The sequence below is a fragment of the Stylophora pistillata genome, chromosome 1 (genome assembly GCF_964205215.1).
Source record: "Stylophora pistillata chromosome 1, jaStyPist1.2, whole genome shotgun sequence".
NCBI lineage: Eukaryota > Metazoa > Cnidaria > Anthozoa > Scleractinia > Pocilloporidae > Stylophora > Stylophora pistillata.
In genome coordinates this window covers 44,826,497-44,846,612 of record NC_142519.1, presented here as the reverse complement: position 1 = coordinate 44,846,612, position 20,116 = coordinate 44,826,497, and the positions used below count along the sequence as shown (strand labels likewise).

The window sequence follows — 20,116 nt, the reverse complement described above, 5'->3', positions numbered from 1 at the left end:
AATCACTTATCTTTCGTCAAAAACACAGATTTCCTTTTCATATGGCCTTTTTTGATATGCATATTGTGAAATGAAAATGTACCAAAATTATTAAAGAGATAATACCACTACTTTTAATACTTGCTTCCAAAGATGAGTCTAAACGATGCACCGATACGGAGATCATGCTCCCTCAGTGACCTGTTTTCCACTGTTTTTAGTCCTTCCTTGGGGTTCACGTGTCAGTTCGAAAAACTCACCGGAAGCTTAGAATTTAATACATTGCTTTTGATAATCACTTTGAGGCTTAAGACAACGAGGTTAAAGTTAGTATTTTGAGAGCTCTTACAATTTTTTCATAAATTAGTAAGCATTCTTCTCTTGTGACGGAGTTCAGCCAGAAAAAATTATGAAGTATGGCAAAAAGTAGGAAAGCTAGTTTAGAATGCGTTGGCAAACTTGAAGTCAACTTCCAAAGGGGTACTGACTTAGTATCACTCAGTAACTTCACCCATGGCTGACTCGGGGTGGTTGATGTAGTATATCCAATAGAAGGTTACAAACGAGAAGTAGACAATGGGGAAAAGAATACGAGCGACGTAATCGATCCAATGGGTCGTAGCGGCTGGTGGCGTTGGTGGTGCTTTTGGTGGATCCTTTTCAGGTTCTTTGGTCGGGCCATTAAGAGGAGTCAAGACTGTGCTCTCCTTGAGAACGTCTGTCGGCTGAGCCTTGCCGTCCATAAGTGAGACAACGGTCTCGGAGGGAACCTCCTACATAATGAATAAAAAAAGTATTGTGTTACCATTTTAGCTTTTTTACATTACTTTTCCGCTGAGTAAAAATTAAAAGAAGAAGTAGTAGTTTGCACGAAGCAGCCATCAGTTTTTTTTAATGGTCTTTTTGGATTTTGCACCATTACGTTCCTATTAAAATAGATTTCATAACAATGAATGAATCGCGTTTGTCCTGTTTTCATGGTTGGCACCACTTTTCAACGAAAACATCAGTCATTCAATAGTTTGTAAAATCTCAAACTGTTTACAGTTGTAGTTACTACAAATCCCTTTCTATAACAGGTTTCGACTTCTTTTTTGTCGACAGTGCTCGTCACAATTGACTTCCCGAAAATTACTTGGAGTTTGCACTAAATTTTTTAGTAATTCGCATACCATTACAATTACCGTTCTCAGGCTGACAAGTGAAGGAGTGGTAGAGAGTGGAGCAATTTCTCTAAAGAAAAGCATGTTCCTTAAGGGAGTAATAAGATGACCTCGTGGATTCCCTACGAATAATCATCTATGTTTTGTAGAATGAAAAACGTAGTAAGCTGTCTTTAAGCATTACTTTGTAAAGTGACTTCATTTTTTCAGCCTTTTGCTGCCTTCGTCTTTGGGTCCAGAACCGTGGATCCGTGTTGAGAACGAGAATGAACTCCAGAAGTGACATAAAGATAAACCCCAATGACGTCATAAGAAAGTAGTCAATGGCTTTACTATAGCTCACCTGTTGAAAAACAGCAAATAATGTCGAAAACATCATTGAAGGATGCGATAACTTTTATTTTCTTTTTCTGCGGGACATTGGCAAAAAGAAGGCGGTTTTTCTCCAAGTAAAGAGCCGAAGAGCAGAAAAAGCTACTACGTTGAACTAGAATTTGGCGCGCTGAATTCATTTGGAGGAAGACAAATGGACTATTCTGATGACAAAAGCATTGGAACAATGGTGGGACAGCAAGAAGCCTAACCTGCCTAAATCAGATGCAGGATTCTAAACCAGGCCACATCCCTTCTTGTTAAGAATAGAAACTTTTTCTAACTCCTGAGGCTTTCAAAAACGATGCTGAGTTCGATAGAATTTATGATACAATGGCGCAGCTTAATGCCTGCGACGTTTGTTCGGCAGAAAAATACAAATTTATTTACCTTTTACCAATCTGGAGCTTACTACTGAATAAATACCTTAGGCATGTTAGAATTGACCGAGCCATAGAGTAGTATGGTAGTTAAAATTGTTGTTATGGAGAGGGTGACTCGGGCTGGTACAGCAGCGCGGCTGATCCAGAAGCAACACCAGCTGAGGATCACTAGGACCATAGCAGGCATGTAGGTCGCCGTGATGAAGTAGGACACGCGACGTTTGAATGTGAAAAATGCTCGCAAACTGGCGAAAGAACCTTAAAACGAAGGATAGCATGGTTTGGAGTCAACCAATAACTTTCCTCTTTGACATTTCGAATCGGTATTTCAAAATTTTTTTTAATAAATATAAATTACCGGGTTGCAGAGAAAAAAGGAATGGCATCTACATTGGATTAGCCTCTTTGGACATAAAATCTCACTAACATATCGTGAATTATATGCAAACTTAGCCATTTACTCAATTTTATCTAAATAACAAGCACGTCAAGTCATGGGTGGATTCCTTTTATTGTTCTATTATGTAGTTCAGCAGCTGTTTTTCTTACCTTTACTATTGGTGTTTGCCTTAGTTGAGGTTTTTGCACCAACAAACTCAAACTGGGCCATTTCTTTAGAGACGATTTCAACACCTTGTGCCTTTCCTCCTTTCCATCGGTAATCAACATCAGCTGTGGTATGTGCATCTAGTGATGATTATAACATAAACAAAGTAAAGCATACGCTCTGCAGATTATTCAGTTCAGTGTCCACCATTTGCCCATGGCTGTACGCTGCTAACGTGAGCAAATACATAAACTAGTTTCGCGCGCTTGTTTGTTTCTCATCACGTAAGATTTGTTAAGTAAAAGGAACCTCTTCTGCTACAATGCATGAATGTTATGCTATAAATCAAATGGTAAACACCACTAACAACATACACAATTGAGTTACGGATGCACTTGGGGGATTTACTAAGCAATCAAGTAGATAGAGTCGCTCTCGGCTATCGCCTTGCCCGACTCTTACGCATCTTTCGTGCTTAGAAGGGCTACTCATTCTTTTCTTCTAAGAGTATCCGATTTAATTTAAGGCAATGAAGTGATTCTAGCCTTATGTTGGAGATAAAGAAGTTTTACTCACAGCTCTCGATGGTCAATGGACAAACTTGAATATCCATCGGATACAAGCGAAGATTCATGTCACACTGTGCCGTAAAAGTAATCCTACATTCAATACAAAGAAAAACAGTTTTAGCATTGAAATACTGAAAGATCCAATAACTTTCCTAGGTAACCTTTTTGCCCCCTCCAAGCTTAGACTAACCTCGTGCTGAAATAGACTTCTCCATTGCCGCGGATTTTAATTCTCATGTTCTCCCGTGTTACTTTGTGATATTTGGCAGCTTTCACATTCCAAAAGAATGTATCTGGTGTCCAAATCAACTTTGTAGCGTCCCCTGCCATGTTAAATGGAGTGCTGAAATTGTGTGCCAGCCGCGGATCAACCCACCATTGTCGAAAGAAAATATCCATCGTGTATTCCTTTAAGACAGTATTGAAGGATATATATATTGAGTTACTTGTACATTTATCTATTATAATTATATTTGAATAATTTTTTAAAAATCAATATCTTTACCACGTTTCTGTTTCCTGGTAGATTTATCTCTTACCATGCTGGCTTCCTTGATTTCTCCAATCGAAATGATCTTGAATTCTACGTCTACCATAACAGGAGGACCTATTAAAAGGGAGAGTAAAAGAATAAAGTTAAAGGTTTAGAGTGGCATACAGTCAATTATAATGAAATAATTGTCCCCAAGCCAATTCTTATCCAGGCCCATTTATGACCCTGAGAGGGTTGGAGAGAAAAACACAGAAGCACACAGCAGCAAATGGAAGCAACCCTGATTTTTGTTTAGTTTCTTGGTCTATTATATTGATCCTTCTTTTTTGGATCGATCGATGTTAAGAATGATAAATTCTTTGAAAAATTAGCATTCTTTTTTCCTTATCTGTAAAAAATATTTCTCTTCTCACCTCCAGCGTTTGGTCGAACCTTCTTGTCATGCACAGCTAAAGCGTCATTTATCTTCTTTGAAAGCTGCAACGCCTCTTCCATCGACTTCTCATAATATTTAAGGGACCTAGAAAATAAAACAAACAAAACTCATGAACACGCTCTACCTTTAAGGTTCAATAAAACTATGAATCGTAAAAAAAAATAAACATTATCCTCTCTGGTAGAATTCCATTCGAAATTACACAAAAAGGAGCCTGAAAAATTCATTTTAGATGTGTTTCGAACCCCTGGGCCACAAGTTGATGACAAGGTAAATGTTTTTGGCTTCCCATCGCGACCAGAAATGTTTTTAAAGTTTCGTTGTCTGTAATTTCGTTAACTGCAGCTTACTTGTGAGGATTAATTCCTTATTTGATATTATCAACAGGTCAAAATATTATTTAATTCATTCATTTGTGATAGGAACTCTTCACGGGGAAAAAAGAACCCACAAGAATTTTCCTTTTATCATTCATCGATTTATGTTTTTATCCATCAAATTAACGGCCTCCCGGTTAGCTCAATTTGTGGAGCGCCGGACTGTTGTGCGGGAGGTCGTGAGTTCAAAACCGGCCGGACCAACCCTCAGGGTCTTTAATCAACTGAGAAGAAAGTGCTGCCTTTGTAATAATATCTGCAAATGGTTAGACTTTCTAGTCTTCTCGGATAGGGACGATAAATGGTAATCCCGTCTCCTGCAGGGTTGGGGTAGGAGACGTTAATTTCCCACACACGAGATTACTGTGTGATGGATGTCCTCCCCAGGGTGAGATGGTTGGGTAAAAAAAGGGGTTAGGTGTCAATTGGAACGAAAGTTCTGTTCCTTTCTCCTGCCATTCCTGTGGCGAATGAATTAAACTAAACTAAACTAAACTGAATTCATTCAACATCTCTATGATCCCTAGATCTGAATAAGTTTAAAACCTGATGTACGTTTTCATGCTTTATTTTATTTATCATTTATTTCGTTACGTCTTATTCTTTTTATATTCTTTCGTTTTGACTTATTCTATTTCGTCTTGTTTTTAGTAGCATAGTTATAAAAGTACAGGATGATGATCTTTTACCAACATCGGGTGCGAAAATTGGAAACATAGCCAGCGGTCAGCTTTCTTTATACCTTCCTTTAGTATCCTATTAGTCCATGGGTTATTTTCATAAAAAGTCGACCGAGCTGAAGTCATGGGTGGACAGGCTGTCGTAACCCCTCCCGGTTAGCTCAATTGGTTAGAGCGCTGGACGATTGTGCGGGAGGTCGAGGTCGATAGTTCGAGCCCCTGCCGGATCAACACTCAAGGTCTTAAAATAACTGAGGAGAATGCGCTACCATTCTATAATATCAAGAAATGGATAGACATTCTAGTCTTCTCGGATAAGGACGAATAAACCGTAGGTCCCGTCTCCTGCGTCTATTAATTAGTTATATTGTTTAGCAGGGGACGTTAAAGAACCCACTCACGAGATTACTGTGATGTGGTCTGGCCTGTTTACTAGGAATTGAGGGGAAGGGGGCATCTTCAGATAAGTTTCCTTCGATTGTTTGTAAAATGCTGATGCAGTCAGGCCAAAGTCCCCTGAAAAGTGTTGTGATGCGCATTTGATCATATCCACATGTTAATTGGCGTAATATAAATATTAAATTATTATTATTATTATTATTATTATTAAAACTTAATTTCCATAAAGACAATTTTGAAAGGCAGAAGTTAGCAGGAAGTTTAGATTTCCTTTTCCAGCAGCATGACAGATATCTTTTGTCTGTACCATTTCGTTTTAATTGCAAAAACAGTGACTTTACAGTATATTAGTTTCAGTTAGAGCGCACCAGCAGCAATAGCATTTTCCGTTTGATCACCATCCGCGTCTGAAAATACGTTTGCAATTCTGTTCACTACTTCATAAATGCAACTCGTTTATTTAGAGCAGGGCTATTGGATTCCCTGTTGCGAGATGAGAAAGAATAATAAAGAATTTTTGTCGAGCCGCTTGGACTCATCTTTAAAGCTTTGATTTAGCTTTCCCTTTCACCATTGATCGAGCTTAGAAACTTTTATCTTTGAACTGATGTACACTGGCTATTTTAGAGGCTTTTAAATGAGGCAGTTTTGTAAAGCGTCTTTAGTGTGAAAAAGATCAATATGGCATACCGTTTAAATATATATTATTAATGAAGAACAGATCATTGCACTTGAAAAGACAAAATGTAGCAGAAGTCAGCAAAAAATGGAACTGGTTACGATTGCTTACACAAGAGCTAACCATTGTTCTCCCTACAGATTAGATACAGAGAAAATAGATCCTAACTCTGGGTTTTCCTTCTTATTCCCCATGGCGACGTTAGTAAAGATGGCAATAAGTTGGTTCTTTTCTTATCACATGCCAGCAGGGAACACAGAACATTTTACTGTACATAATATTGTTTGAAAATAACTTTTCGTGAGATCCGTTCGATAAATTTAGCGAAATGAAATAACATCTTACCTTTCTTCTTCTGCCTCGGCTAATCTCCAAATAGCATTTCCTAGAGTTATCCAGAATAATATTGACGACAGAAACCTCATGTTTGTCGATGTCAAGTCCTGGCTTCAAAAACCTGTTGACATGAAGAAATAACAAGTGGATGTTTAAAGAAGGAAATAAAGAGAACAACGGTCGAACAACCTTTTTTCTTACGCAAATCGATTGACGATTAATTTACACGATGACCGCGGACAAGCATCCATGCATAATTGGCAAAATTATTGATAACCCTTATATGCAAATTACGACTGCTTTGATAACAAAACGGTAAGGAAAATTGTCATCACACACAGTGCGTCGTCACAGTAATTCCACCAAGAGACTGCAAGATAATATCATTCTTGGTAATCAAGGTATAGCCTTGAGAGAACCTTATCCAAAAGCTCACAAAGCAAAATTTAAAAATATCGAGTCGAAAACTAGCATTCATAGCCATATGATTTAAATGCTTTTGAAAGACACCACAGTCTGATAGACAGTGAGATAGTTTTTGCTTATTTTTTCTATTTGCCATATTACGCAAATATTCTCTAGCGCAATATTTTCTGATTTCAGTAAACCTCGAGGAACTTAGACTTAAAAAAAGGCGATGAGGAGCGGCGACGAAATACCAGCCAATTCGCCAACCGTGTATAACTGCGATGATATCTGCAATGTCTCATTAAGATGTAATTTCTTTTCAAGGTCAAAGAAGATAGAAATTCAGATCTTCCACAACCTCAACCATTGTTTCACCTAAGGCGCCAAGCGATTTACCCAACCAGTATGGTACATGTTAGGAAAATAAAATCAGTCAAACTCATTTTCTCGCGGTTCCAAGTTCTTGTAAAACACCACTTTGCTGGTAAAACGCCAATCTAAGGAATAGTTGTTTACGATATTTGTCCTTTCGCATTAAAGCTAGCCTGTTTTTGAGAGGCGAAAATTTTCGCAAAATCCAGTCTTTGGCCTTGAGTTTGTATTTGGGTTTCTTTGTTGTGGTTGCAAATGTGAAACATTAAACTTACCACGATTTAATAAATGTTTCACTATAATGGCTTTGGTGGTTGAACTAAAAGCTTTAAGGTCTAAGAATCCGATCTCGGAAATTTTGTCTTTCTTAACATTGTGATCATATTTTCATTGTAAGCAAAAAACTAATATCCATTTACTCGTATTCGTTGAGATCAATGGATATCTGCTTTTAAAGAAAAGTAAGTTTAGTTCCGAGTAATTAGTACTGGGCAACCAGAATTTATTTCAAGCACTTATCAAACCAGTTTTATCCTGTCTTTCATTTGAAGTATACAAAATGGGTTTTTGCTGAAAAAGTAAACACGAAACGATGTTAATTAAACTATATCTTAGACGAGGTTGCTTTTATTCCCCCCAAAAAAAATAAATCAATAAATGAAATTTTAAAGATCGATTCTTCTAGACATTTGGAAGTACAGTCATAACTATGCTATGTCGGGTGGCTTGCAAATTATGCACCATGCAAACACGCGAAATAGTCATTATACAATCAGCCCTCGTAACTCAAACATTACATTACTTTTCTTTGGCTTGCCGCCTAGAGAGGCTTAGGTCAAACATCCTTGCATTCCTATCCCATGTGGCGTTATTTCTTCGACGAGTTGGACCACTATCTGCCTTAATTATCCCAATAAACCTAATCTTCCTTACAATCCTTTAAGTAGACGGGTGAAATATCTTAAGAAAGAACATAACATTCAGTACACAGCAGCATGATCAGTAAACGGGACAAGACCCAGGTTACAGGTGAATGATCTAATTTGACTGCTTCAAACTCTGTTCTGCTCTCGCAAAACTGTACCGTTAACATTCGGCAGTTTACCCTTGCATTAAAAAAGCTATTGCTCACTTTACAAAAATGTATTAGTGCAAAAATTAGGAAGAAGTATTCAAACCATCTTTGCAATAGAAACTTCCTTCGCATCCCCACAAAAAATTCAAGCCTTACATTCATCAAGTTCTTTTCACTATTTCTTTAGTCCACCTGCAATCGAAAAGAAGTCTCCTTTTATAAAACAAAAAACCTTAAAATCGTACCAAAAATAGGTTATCAGTGCGTGGAAACATGGGAGGCTTTAACCGCAGACATTCTGGCAGTTAGAAGGCCCTAATGTGGCAAAACAAATGCAACCCCACAACTGACTTAATGTAAACAAGTTCGCAGTCTCAAATTATAAATAGCAAACTATAACGCCATCCATCGATTGAATTTTAACTTTTTTCAACACATTAGATACTTTGCCACCTTTACAGGGTTCCTGTTCACCCTCTATACACAAAAGGCTTACGAAAATTATACATTGTTTTTCCGCTTAAAATGTATGCGACCTGCAACAATTTGGTCGTTAGTTTCCTCTTTAGCAACACTTCCTAAAAGATTTTCGTTTAACCAGAAATGTTTTAAGTAAAAACATATCGGTCATTTTCGAAAACGGTAAAGAAACAGCAAAAAATACGATTAGTCTAACAACTTCCACAGTTATTTTGAAGAATGATTCTAGAATTTTGCTTAAAATTTCCTTATTTTTGTCATTATTTCAGTACAATATACCAGAAAAGGCAAAAGTACATTTAGTATTCACCTAGTATTCACCTAGCCTTTCCAAAGTCACATTAAATGCAACCTGTCGTTAAGGTATAGGAAATGATATTTCATCATTTGAAAACTAATACTATACGACAATAACTTAACATTTCTGTTTGCAGGTGGGATTAGAAATCCTGTGGAATTCTTTACAAGAATTAATGATAGACCCAAGGTATCTGGCAAAAGGAGACAATAGCGATCTGTCTGCCAACAGGGGAATCCTTTTCTATTGTTTGTCACTTTCCATTCTTATTCGTAACTGATTCACAAAATAACCGTTCGGTCACATCCGCTTTAAAATGTGAATTATTTATGTCGGCTAAATTCTCAGCAAACACAACCTTTTCCATTGTAGTGAGCGTCAGGAACAATATCGCCTGTAGCTTAATTTTTCTCCTTGTTTTTGAGCGTAAATGTTATTTCCATGATCTAGCAAGATTTATCTTTTTAACATTTTACACCGCAAAAGACCACTTTTGACCACTATCAGGGAAGATCCATCGAAGACCTGAGAAAAACGTGCTTCATAGAGACTGGTTTACCGAAGCACCTGTAACAACACGGCACGAGAGGCTTTCTTTTAAAAGCCTTTTGAATTATTTTAAAATATTAATCACTTAAAGTAAATTTCTGATACACTGAACAAATTGCAAACTACTACAAGGATATTTGTTGGTTAGTCTAGATATATTCGGATAAACATTGAAGTAAATATGCTTAACGACACCTTTTCTGGAGAGTTGTTAAGTTGCGTTAGCCTAATCCACTGTCACTGGAGAGCTTATTTTAGCTACATAATTAGGTGCACTATGTAGCAATAAGCTTGATTCGGAAAAACTTCGTGAAAGCAATATTTTTCGGAAGATCTCCCTCATGAAGAAGTTCTTGAAGCCTAACGTGAACTCTGACTTGCATTTACAAAAATGTACCGTGTTTCTGTGATATCGATTTTGTGGATAATATGGAATAAGGTATGTTTCTCTGCAAATACCACAAAAGATATCAAACAATACTCACCAATGCTGCGAGTTTGCGTGTAGTCGATGATTTTTATGCGAAAAGCATTTCTTGAAATTATGTCAATTAAATTGAACCCTTAGGCGATCTGAAATTGACAGATTTCATGTAATCTCATTGTAGCGTTTAACTGCGCACATTACAATCAGCTTTGGGTTTACGGTAAATACAAAGAGTATTCAAGCACTCCGTTAATTATACACATTGGACAGCGGCCGGAACATTCGCGGTGAAGAATTAGCATAAATTAAGAGCTCTCGCGTCGTTGTAGACGGCTTCTTAGAATAAGCTGGAAGGTTTTTATTGGGAATGAAAATTCCTATGGAATTCTTTCAGTAAAAAGAATTAAAGAGATATTCACTTCTATAGAGATAAGGAGTTTTTTCTAGCGTTGCAATAAGGACTTATACGAGTGATAGAATTATACCGATGCTCAAGAAGATGTTTATATTGTGTAACTGATGAGCGTACGAATCTTTCTAAAATACTGTGTCACCTCACAGCATAACGGAACTTTCAACTACATCTGTTCTCGGTAAAATTAAGGTACTTCTAATCAGTTTTAAGCAAGAACGGCGAGTCAAAACATTTTGACGTGTACTTCAATGTTTAATGTACAAAATGTGAACGAAACCTCCGTTTGGTTGTACAGATATTTTAAGGGTAAACTTGGCTCTTTTTAGTGATTAAATAAAGGTTCAGATTTTAAACTATGCGATGCTCTGATTTCAATGTGAAACTAGAACCTTTTTCACAAGGACATTTCGGAAAATAAATAATTCACCACCTTGGGATGTTACAAACGATTTGTGAATTAAGTGAAACCACCAAACAAGACGGCATGCGGAGGCCATTATCGTATGATGACCAAAAAAGGAGCTCTCCCATTGAGAGAGAGGTAAAGCTCCAAAAAAACATATGAAAATTAATCCGTATAAATAGAATGAGACAACATAAGTCCTCTAACTAAATGTCCCGGTCGGTTTGACGAATATTCAAAACAAACCATTTTCCTGAACCTATACAACCATCATCTACCCGGTGAAAACCGCATATCATCTGAAAGGTTAAGACCTGCGCGAAAATGTAAATCAATATCGTTTCATCGACACATTTTCAATGGATTCCATTAAGATAAGTTTAAACCGCTGGTTTAATTCTTAAAACCTCCTCTTTATACTTTACAGTTCTAGTGTCGCTGGTGGTCAAATTGAAGTCCAAGTCCATTTACAACTTTTTACAGTAGAGACTGACGCAGGATGTCATAAGTTTATATTTTTACATTGCCTTGCGGTATTGTGGTCCTGAGTTTGCATGTGTGTTACCATAAAACAACGGCTGTACAGAAAAAACGCCAGCTGGATTCAGAAAAACAACAAAGTCAGTGGAGCTTTCTTGTTAAACAACGGTTTGGCATCTTAAAGAATACGTAAGACGAAGAACTTGCACTCTAAATTCAGGTGAGAAATAATGAGTAACCATAGTTTTTGATGTCACGTACACTGTTTTGAGGAATGTTTATTTGAATGAATAAAATGTTTTTTTTTTTTTCTCGTATTTCCTTTCCTTCGATGGGACATTTCAAATATCTTTAGAAGTTATAGCAGAGATAAAATTTGTTGATTTGAAACTAAATCGGGAAGAAACTCAATAAAGTTTTTGTCTCCCTACAAAGCGATATGTCAACCACTCCTTTTTCGGAATCTGTACAAGTCAGCTGTAGTAAGATGTAGGCATCTTCCCTTTTTAAATTTAAATTGAAGTGAAAATATGATTGGACACAGCAGAACAAGTAATTTATGTTATAGATAAAGAAAGAAGAAATTGCTCTGCAACGGCCACAAAAACCACGCAAAAATAACATTTTGCAGTGGACGAAAAGCAAAAAAAAACAAATTGTTTTGACTGTTTTAATTTCAAGTTTTGTAATTGAAAAGGTGATAAAAAGTTGTCTATCGTACAAGTTAAAATCTCTGCACAGGTTATAACTCATAGATTGTTGCGTAATTGTTGCAAACTGCCTCCAAAGTGTGGCTTTACTTTCAAAACCTGGCATTCCAGTCTTTATTTCTCTTAGGTCCTCTCTAATTCTTGCGTGACTGGCTACGTAATTGATGATATTGTACTGTGTAGCTAAGTGCAGTTTAGGGCTATAGTGTTTTGATCACTTCACTAAGTAAAAAGAAAAACACGAAACTATTTGAAGCTTCAAACATGGTTAAAAATAAAAAAAATTTGGTTTGGTTAGGCTGTTTTCTTTTGTTTATGGAAATTTTGCGTGATTGGAAGGTCGCTATCGTTTCTCAAGAGGGGAAGTTGGCTACGCCTCAAAGAATGCAAGCAAATTATTTTTTAATGGGCGTGGACGACGGTAATCATCAGTTATTTTGAATCAGTAACTTTACGGGATAAATTTTAAAACGGATGCTGTTTTGTGAGCCAGTACCCTTCTTCATCTAAAATGAAGAGGAAGACAGACTCTTTCTCAGTTCAGTTAAAGAGGCTAAAAACAGTGAACCATTTTGTAGCATTAGTCTGACGATAGTCATCAGTTATTTTGAATCAGTAACTTTACGAGATAATTTTTAAAAGGGATGCTGTTTTGTGACCCGGTACCCTTCTTCAGCTAAAAGGATGAATAAGACAGACTCTTTCTCAGTTAAAGAAACTAACAAACAGTTAACCATTTTGTAGCACTAGTCTCTAATAATTCAAGAGCTAAGGTTCCTAAATAATAGAGAACTCAAAAATTCAAAGTCCTTGTGGTTCTATAGCCCTTAAAGGAAAATATACAAAAAAAGCTACAAAGAGAAGTCTGTCAAAATTATATCAATAAGGTGGTCAAAGGTAAGTGTGTGGCTAACAGAGGCTTAAAAGATTGAGGAGAAATTTTCTTTCGAAATTATTTGCAAAAAAGTACTCACAATGGAAAATACTAAACTGCTCTTTCAGCTTCTGAAAATTAAATGTTCATGCTAAATTCACAGCATTCTTCTTAGTTTACGTCGTAATTAGATATATATTCAGTTGAGAGATTTTCATAAGTTGTATTGAATTACATTTTTATCTTTAAAAGGTCAAAAGTTGAAATTTATTTTCTGCAAATGATTTTCGGTCTCAAGATAATTTTCAATAAATTTTAAAGCTTTTACAACAGTTAATTGTTCCTGAATTATCACACCCATTAATTTCAAATCAATTCTTAGTCCGCGGTCGATTTTCATTTGTTATGCGTATGAAGAATTTGCCTAAGATTTCTCAACACAAGCTCGACGACGAACGTATTAATGTGTCCGACGGCCAGACTCAAAGATTGAAAATAACTCCAAACTTTAAGTCCTTTATGTTAATTACTTGACGCGCCATAGGGCTAAAGCTTGACCCTCTACAAAACAGAATTGTTTCCATCCCTAAATGTTGCAAATCACCAAAGCTCAAGTTGGTTTTAGCACCATAAACCAGGGGTAATCAGATAAATACTCTACCGGCTTCTCACGTTCACTTTTCAACGATAAGAAGTAATGGCAGACTCTTTTTCAATAAGTACAAAAGGAATAACTGAAAAGTTTCCTTGTAAAGTGTACTAAGATAGTTTCCTTCTTCCACCACAATAGCAAGTGTAAAATTGATATCTTTTTTCCTCACTGATTCCATTATTGAATACATTCAAAATTATCCAAATAGTTATTTACGATACTGTTTTGCTTTTTAAAAAAAATGTAATTTAATTGATCAGAACTAACGAAGAGAGGAATCGTTTAACTCTGTTTTTGTCTCGCATGGTAAGTTTCATGACAAAATAAAATTATTTAATCACTTCACGAGAAAAACTGGAAAAGTAATATTTCAATGTACCTGAGTTTCCCTTGAGCCTCAATGTCTGGTCTGAGCAAAGAAACCTTGTCGAGTACAATGCGATATCGACCTTAAAAGAAAAAAAACATATGAAGTCAACGAAAATTCTGGAAACGTTTACGAAATGGCTTTGAAATTCCCTTCACCCTCATTCTACCCCAAAACATATACCTCTTCTTCAGATTTCTACCTTCAAACACAAAGGTTTAAAACAGTGATTCAGAGGTAAAAACACAAACTTGGTAGAAAGGAACACGTCGGTTTGTTCAAAGCTGAGGCTATTGTCTCACGCTGGTAATACGCACACGACAAAGCCAGTTGATTATGATCGATCTTTTGTCTTGTTATTCATTATTGTTCCTCTCATTATCCGCATTCAGATCTCGGAGTTTAAAAACAGAACGCTTCAAACAAAAAACGTTTGAAATCAGACCACCTGTCACGTGTTATATCGCTTTAGAAAATTCCGCTCGATCAAATTCTCCGTCTGAAAATATCATTGGCATCAGTTAATGAAAAATTTGGTCAAAGCGATTCGTGGAAGATTAATTACGTATATTTAAAACCAGAATTCTAAAGTTTTGATCAAGGAGTGTCAAGTTGATATTATATTTTTAATGAATTAAAGACCCTGGAATAAATATAATGTACAAGTGAAGATAACTTTCATCTGTTGTGGGACCTCAAATGATTGAGAAGAATTACAAAGAATTACTCCAAAATCGACAGTCATCTTATTAAATATTGTTGTCTCAGAGAATTAAGGTGAAGAAATAAGGCGTCAAACACTCACTTCATGATGAACCAAAGAAATTAAAACGTATCCTGTAATGCTGAATATTGCATGAGGTGTTACGGCTTAATTTGACACACAGCAAGAGACGATAAATTTACAGGCTTTCCATCGGCTAAACGACGTCAGCATCTTGTCGCGGATCTAAAGGCATTCTTCATAAACTAAAACAGACTATTACATGTAATTACCTTCTTTAGTGGTTTTGTTTCGATTTAAAAGGAAAATTTTCATCGCTGTAAATATTTAACCAAACTTCAAATCTTTCCGCGAGTAGTTCGGATTGGTTCATCGCTCACAGCACTCAAAAAGAGATCTCTTCAGGATGGGACTCAGTGAATGGAGTGATCGAATCACTCACCTTGCGGAGATAAATCTTTAAACATGAACGATGAAGAACGCCTACACGATGATCAGATAACTCATTCGACCTTTATCAGATGCGTTGAAAACAAGCACAAAACCGCAAAATCATGTTGAATTTCCCAAACTATTTTTACATGCATTTTGATATACATTCCCCTCTTCGTAAACGAATTTAAACTGCTTCTTTAACAACAACTTGTCTCCTAATTGTGTATTTTTAGGCAGAAAGGCCTCTTTGGGTACCGTGACCATTTAATCAAGGTGTGCTATCGACAAAATAACGTAACATGCGGTTCTACATTACTCATGCTGGCATACCCAGCATTTCGTTTGATAATATTTAACCCTTTTTTGGTCGACACAAGGTCATCAAAATTGAGTGTTTGAATATTTACTGGTTACCTAATGAGCTTAACGCAAAAAATATGAGGTGTAACCAAACTAACTAAATTTTTTTAACGTTTGTCTTTGAATTTTAAATGCACCCGACTTCTACGTGCAGCTCAATTCAGATTCTCCGAAGGTAAGTTGTACATTAGAAACAGTCTTTTATTACATGTTTTTATCTGCGAGATAAATTGACTTTTATCTAAAAGAAGATTTACGACTTAGATGAAAAATTATTTCTGGCGTTTTCTTAAGGTAGATTATCTACGTCGCTGACGTGAAATCACTAATTTGACTTTGGAATGATATCTTTCCATTCAATGTTTGGGCATTGGTATTTTTTAAGCATGATTAGACTATAACCTAATAAAGATATTTCTAGTGATAACTCAAAGGTTGAAAAAATTGGAAATCCAAATTTACATGTTTTTGAAGTTATAACTCGAGAAAAATCGTTGCTAGGTAACAAATCATCCCTTGCGAGACTGGCGACAAAATGCATAAAAATACTTTTGATCACAGAAATATTTACAAATTCCTTACTCTGAACGTTCTTTGAGAATTTTCTTTTTCTTTAATTTCAAAAAGCAGTTTACCTTTAATATAGTATATATTCCCTGCTAATTAGTCACAATTAGTCTACTCTATATAAATGATCTTTGCAATGTGTCAAAGGTCTAAGACTTTATTCTCTTTGCGAATGACACAAATATACTTTTTTCCCACAAATATTTTAATTTACTTTCTGAGATCTTGAACTGAATTGCTTAAATTAACTCAGTGGTGTCGAGCGAATAAGCTGTCCGTTAACTTTAAAAAATCGAATTTTATGATTTTATAGTCCTCACCAAAAAAGGCAGGCACTTGACATATCTATTCAAATTGACAACAATGTTATTGGACGTGTGAAAGAACAGTATTTCTGGGTGTTATCCTCGATGAGCATTTGTCATGGAAGCCTCACATTCTTAGCGTTTCTAGAAAAATATCAAAATCAACTGGTATTCTTTACAAGTCCGGTTTCTGCCTTTCCAAAACTTCCTAACGCTCCTTGTATTAAAGTTTAGTTAATCCTTACTTAACTTATTGTGTTTCAGTTTGGGGATTGACATATCAGTGTAATTTAAATCGTATTATTATTCTGCAAAAGAAGATAATGAGAATCATATCTAAAGTTTCTTTTAATTCACATACCGATGTTCTTTTTAAAGAACATGGGATCTTAAAATTCTCGGACCTCTATTTCTACCAAATAGGTAGATTTATGTATCTGTTTAAAAGGGGCTTACTTCCTAATTATTTTCATGAGAAGTTTACTCTTGCTAGCCAGATACATTCTTATAATACAATAAATTACAGCTTATTCTGCATACCTCATTGTCGAACTAATTTTCGAAAATTTTCAATTCGGTTTCAAGGTCCTAAGTTTTTCAACACGCTAAGTCGGGAAACTCAATACTCTGAAAGCATTAGCTTGTTTAGCAAAAGGCTTTAAAAAATTCCTCTTTCTTAGTTAAATATATTCTTTGTTAAGCTACACACCTTTTTCTTTCTTTTCTTTTTTTTTTTTTTTTGACTTAATCTAAATTTTTATTTAGCACCTTTGAACGATGTGGTTTATCCTATAGTCTAAGGAAGCCTATACTTTATAAGCCACCGGCTTCGAATAGGCTTTCTTGCTGTTACCGCTCTTCAGTTCATTTGATTTTGAGGTTCATTTAGTTAGAATAGTTCTTTTTTATCTCGATGTATCATAAATTTTGTATTCGGTTAATTTTTTTCTGGTAATGGCCGATAAAAGGAATGAATGAATGAAAATACCAGGGATTTTGTAATATTTGACCTGCAGAGATGATTGCTCTAAAATTTAACCATTTTGGTTTATTATGTAACAGGCTTGCACTACATTTTTCAGATTGACCCTAATTCTCGGTCTCTTAGAAGCATAATTATAAAACGATCAAAGAACATATTTTCTGCTTTTCTTTTTTCTGAGTTGCAGTTTGGCTAAGATGTGGTCTCAAGCGGTGAAGAACTTGTAAAGCCTAATTTTTCTTTTACTTGGCCTAGTGACTGCTTTTATGTTTGAACTTAAGCAAAGAAGATGTGAGCATGGAAAATTTAAAGCTATTATTTTCGTATTTGAAAAACACTGAATCCAATTTGAAATTTTTACGACGTCAGAATGATTCAAGACAACATGAAAATGTTCTTTCTACTTTTTGTAATAATAAAATGGAAATCATTTTTCATTTTCTAATCAGCATCTAAGCACTGGAAAAGTATGGAAAACGATAAATTACGTTGAAAAGTGGTTTCCGCGCCGTTTCGTTTCCTCAAAAGCAAATCTACTTCCTCCGCTGACTTCATTCGTGAGCAAAGTTTCAATTAAAATTTTGTCACAAAGACTTCCGAGAACTAATGAAAAATGCCTCCTTATATTTTAAAGAGAGTATGAAGAATTTCAAGCGTGTGCGCACTGAGCTTGACTTTGCATGCGAACCTCATTTGCATTTGATTGCAGTGATATGTATTTGGTTTCACTGAGTGTACAATGAGAGGAAACTCTTTAGCCACATGGTGCTGAGTCGTTTAATTTTGTGCATTATTCGTGTAAAACTCTGAGCTCGTTTAACATCTGACTAACTGAGGAATTTTGCGAAGAAATTTTAATGAATTTCCTGCCAGTTTCTTCGAGACCAATAATGATAGCTTCACCAGCAATGGAAAATCATTTGAGAAGCAAATATTCTAAAGTTTAACACCAATGTGGGTGAACTTAAATATAGCTATCTTCTGAAATTGATTTATTTTATCCTTCTTAAATTATCTCAAAGTACTGCAAATATTATTGTTATATATCCTTGAATAACGCCGAGCTAACAAACATTCTTCATTTGAGAACAAATATCCTTAAGTTTAAGGCCACGATGGATGAACTTAAACATTTCTATCTTCTGAAATTAATTTATCATATCCTAGTTATATTATGTCAAAGAATTTCGAAAATCGTTTCCTAATACTTAAATAATCCCGTCCCAACAAATATTTTATGGTACAAGATCAATTTCTTGTACTTGGTAGCAGGTGATATCATGAAGGCTGAGTCGATTATCGAATCGCATGAATTATTTACTGTCTCCTGAGACTAAACTATCGATGCTTCCAACACCTCAATAGTGCACTACAAGATTTATCAACAAACAACTCTTCTTCGAGTATTAATGAAACTAGCTTATCATGTCCAACTTTACTGCGACGATTTGAAACTGCGAGGACTGGCACAAGTGGACTGAAAAGAGGTCTTGATTTAAGAAAATCTCTAATCGCTTAAAACAGAGGTAAGCGTTTCATGACTAATTGTTTTGTTCGTTTACGATATAAGACGCATCTCAAAACTTAAGTTTTAATATGTTTTCCGTCATCAGTTTTCATCTCTATGAGTAAAAAATCCAGCACTTTTGATAAAATCTGTCGACATTTGATAGATTATTAAACGACAGTAACGAGTTTGCTTTCCATGGATTTAGGAATAATGCCGTTGTCCTCTTAAAAATCGATTATATGGTTTAGAATGAAGATCATTCTTCATTCATCCGTAAGATAAATGCAAACGACTATTAATTTTTTCGGCACCGAGGGAACCAAAGCCACGTAGCAATTGGTAAATGCACGCGGTCAAGCACTTGTTTGATTTCTTCGTTTAGGTTCTTTCAGTGTTTGGCTAACATAAAGAGAGCTAGTATATTCTAATGTCTGAGGCGAACTAAAGACCTTTTGAATTACACATCTTTGGCCGAACCATCTCACGTATTATTAGATGAAACTAGTACGGCATTTTCACTTCGGGTTGAAATAGACAAAATATGTTTTGTGGATACGTTCTATGCCAAAAACGTTTATTTATACTCGAGGGAAATCTTGTATTGCGAATGATACATACATATCTATCCGCCGAACACTTTGTCAAGGCATTCATTAACCGATTAAAGATTCTTAGGCTTACAACTAATTTTTAGTATTTTCATTTCAAAATATCTATTTCTTTTGTAAATTTTCTCTCTGTAGGGCATCGATCTTCTGCACAGATGCTAATCTGCCGAAATAAGTACGCCTTATTGCCTTAAGCATTATTTTCTTATATTTTTCGATGAAAAAAAAAAAGCTTGTTCATCAGCTTAGGCCGGGCAGATAATCTGACCTTACAGTGTGTTTCCAGTTTCTTAATCGTTTTGTGTCTGCTACAAAACAGATTTCTTTACAATTGTAATTTGCATACATAAAGAAAACTATCAATGTTGAATTTATTGGGGGTTATTTTTGGTTTTTTTATTTATTTTTATCAATTGGTCCGTATTTCCAGTTTCTTTGCTAGTGGTGGTTTAAATTTTAGAGATAGCTTTATGTCGAAAAGATATTGGGAATTTAGAGGGTGACTTAGAAGTGAAGAAAGAATGGAAACCTGGAGAAACATAACAGGATTTGATTTCAATATAATTGAAAACTTCCAAATAAATAGTTCTTCTCTAGATATTCAAAACTAAATAGTATGATGACGATGACGAGCCATAAAATGCACACAAAGGCCACAATGCTAGTGGCATTTCATCGTCGCTGTCTAAAAGAGTGAGATAC

General features: G+C 35.6%; 2 protein-coding genes across 10 annotated transcripts in view; one reads left to right on the top strand and one right to left on the bottom strand.

Annotated features, from left to right (window-relative positions):
* The window catches only part of LOC111325168 (gamma-aminobutyric acid receptor subunit alpha-3), a 15,560-nt gene extending 1,314 nt beyond the window's left edge, over positions 1-14,246 (bottom strand). Inside the window, exons 1-12 of one of the 6 annotated variants that reach the window (XM_022928918.2) lie at positions 14,107-14,246; positions 13,936-14,005; positions 8,425-8,460; positions 6,423-6,534; positions 3,920-4,026; positions 3,553-3,620; positions 3,204-3,421; positions 3,021-3,103; positions 2,447-2,584; positions 1,941-2,155; positions 1,327-1,485; positions 1-752 (exon numbers count right to left, since the gene is read on the bottom strand). The exon at positions 1-752 is cut by the window's left edge and continues 1,314 nt beyond it. In XM_022928918.2, the coding sequence (XP_022784653.1) occupies positions 474-752; positions 1,327-1,485; positions 1,941-2,155; positions 2,447-2,584; positions 3,021-3,103; positions 3,204-3,421; positions 3,553-3,620; positions 3,920-4,026; positions 6,423-6,502 (1,347 nt within the window). In that variant the 5' untranslated portion in view covers positions 6,503-6,534; positions 8,425-8,460; positions 13,936-14,005; positions 14,107-14,246 and the 3' untranslated portion in view covers positions 1-473. Of the gene's footprint in view, positions 753-1,326; positions 1,486-1,940; positions 2,156-2,446; positions 2,585-3,020; positions 3,104-3,203; positions 3,422-3,552; positions 3,621-3,919; positions 4,027-6,422; positions 6,535-8,371; positions 8,461-9,404; positions 9,597-10,080; positions 10,258-13,935; positions 14,006-14,106 lie in introns of those variants that run through there. The other 5 variants (XM_022928920.2, XM_088759023.1, XM_022928917.2 and 2 more) reach the window with 5 other exon arrangements.
* Positions 11,014-20,116, top strand: part of LOC111325166 (gamma-aminobutyric acid receptor subunit beta-2) — a 15,886-nt gene continuing 6,783 nt past the window's right edge. Inside the window, exons 1-3 of one of the 4 annotated variants that reach the window (XM_088758996.1) lie at positions 11,014-11,166; positions 11,268-11,540; positions 15,597-15,617. The gene's annotated coding sequence lies outside the window, so the exon portion shown is untranslated. Of the gene's footprint in view, positions 11,167-11,267; positions 11,541-15,596; positions 15,618-18,649; positions 18,823-20,116 lie in introns of those variants that run through there. The other 3 variants (XM_022928913.2, XM_088758992.1, XM_022928914.2) reach the window with 3 other exon arrangements.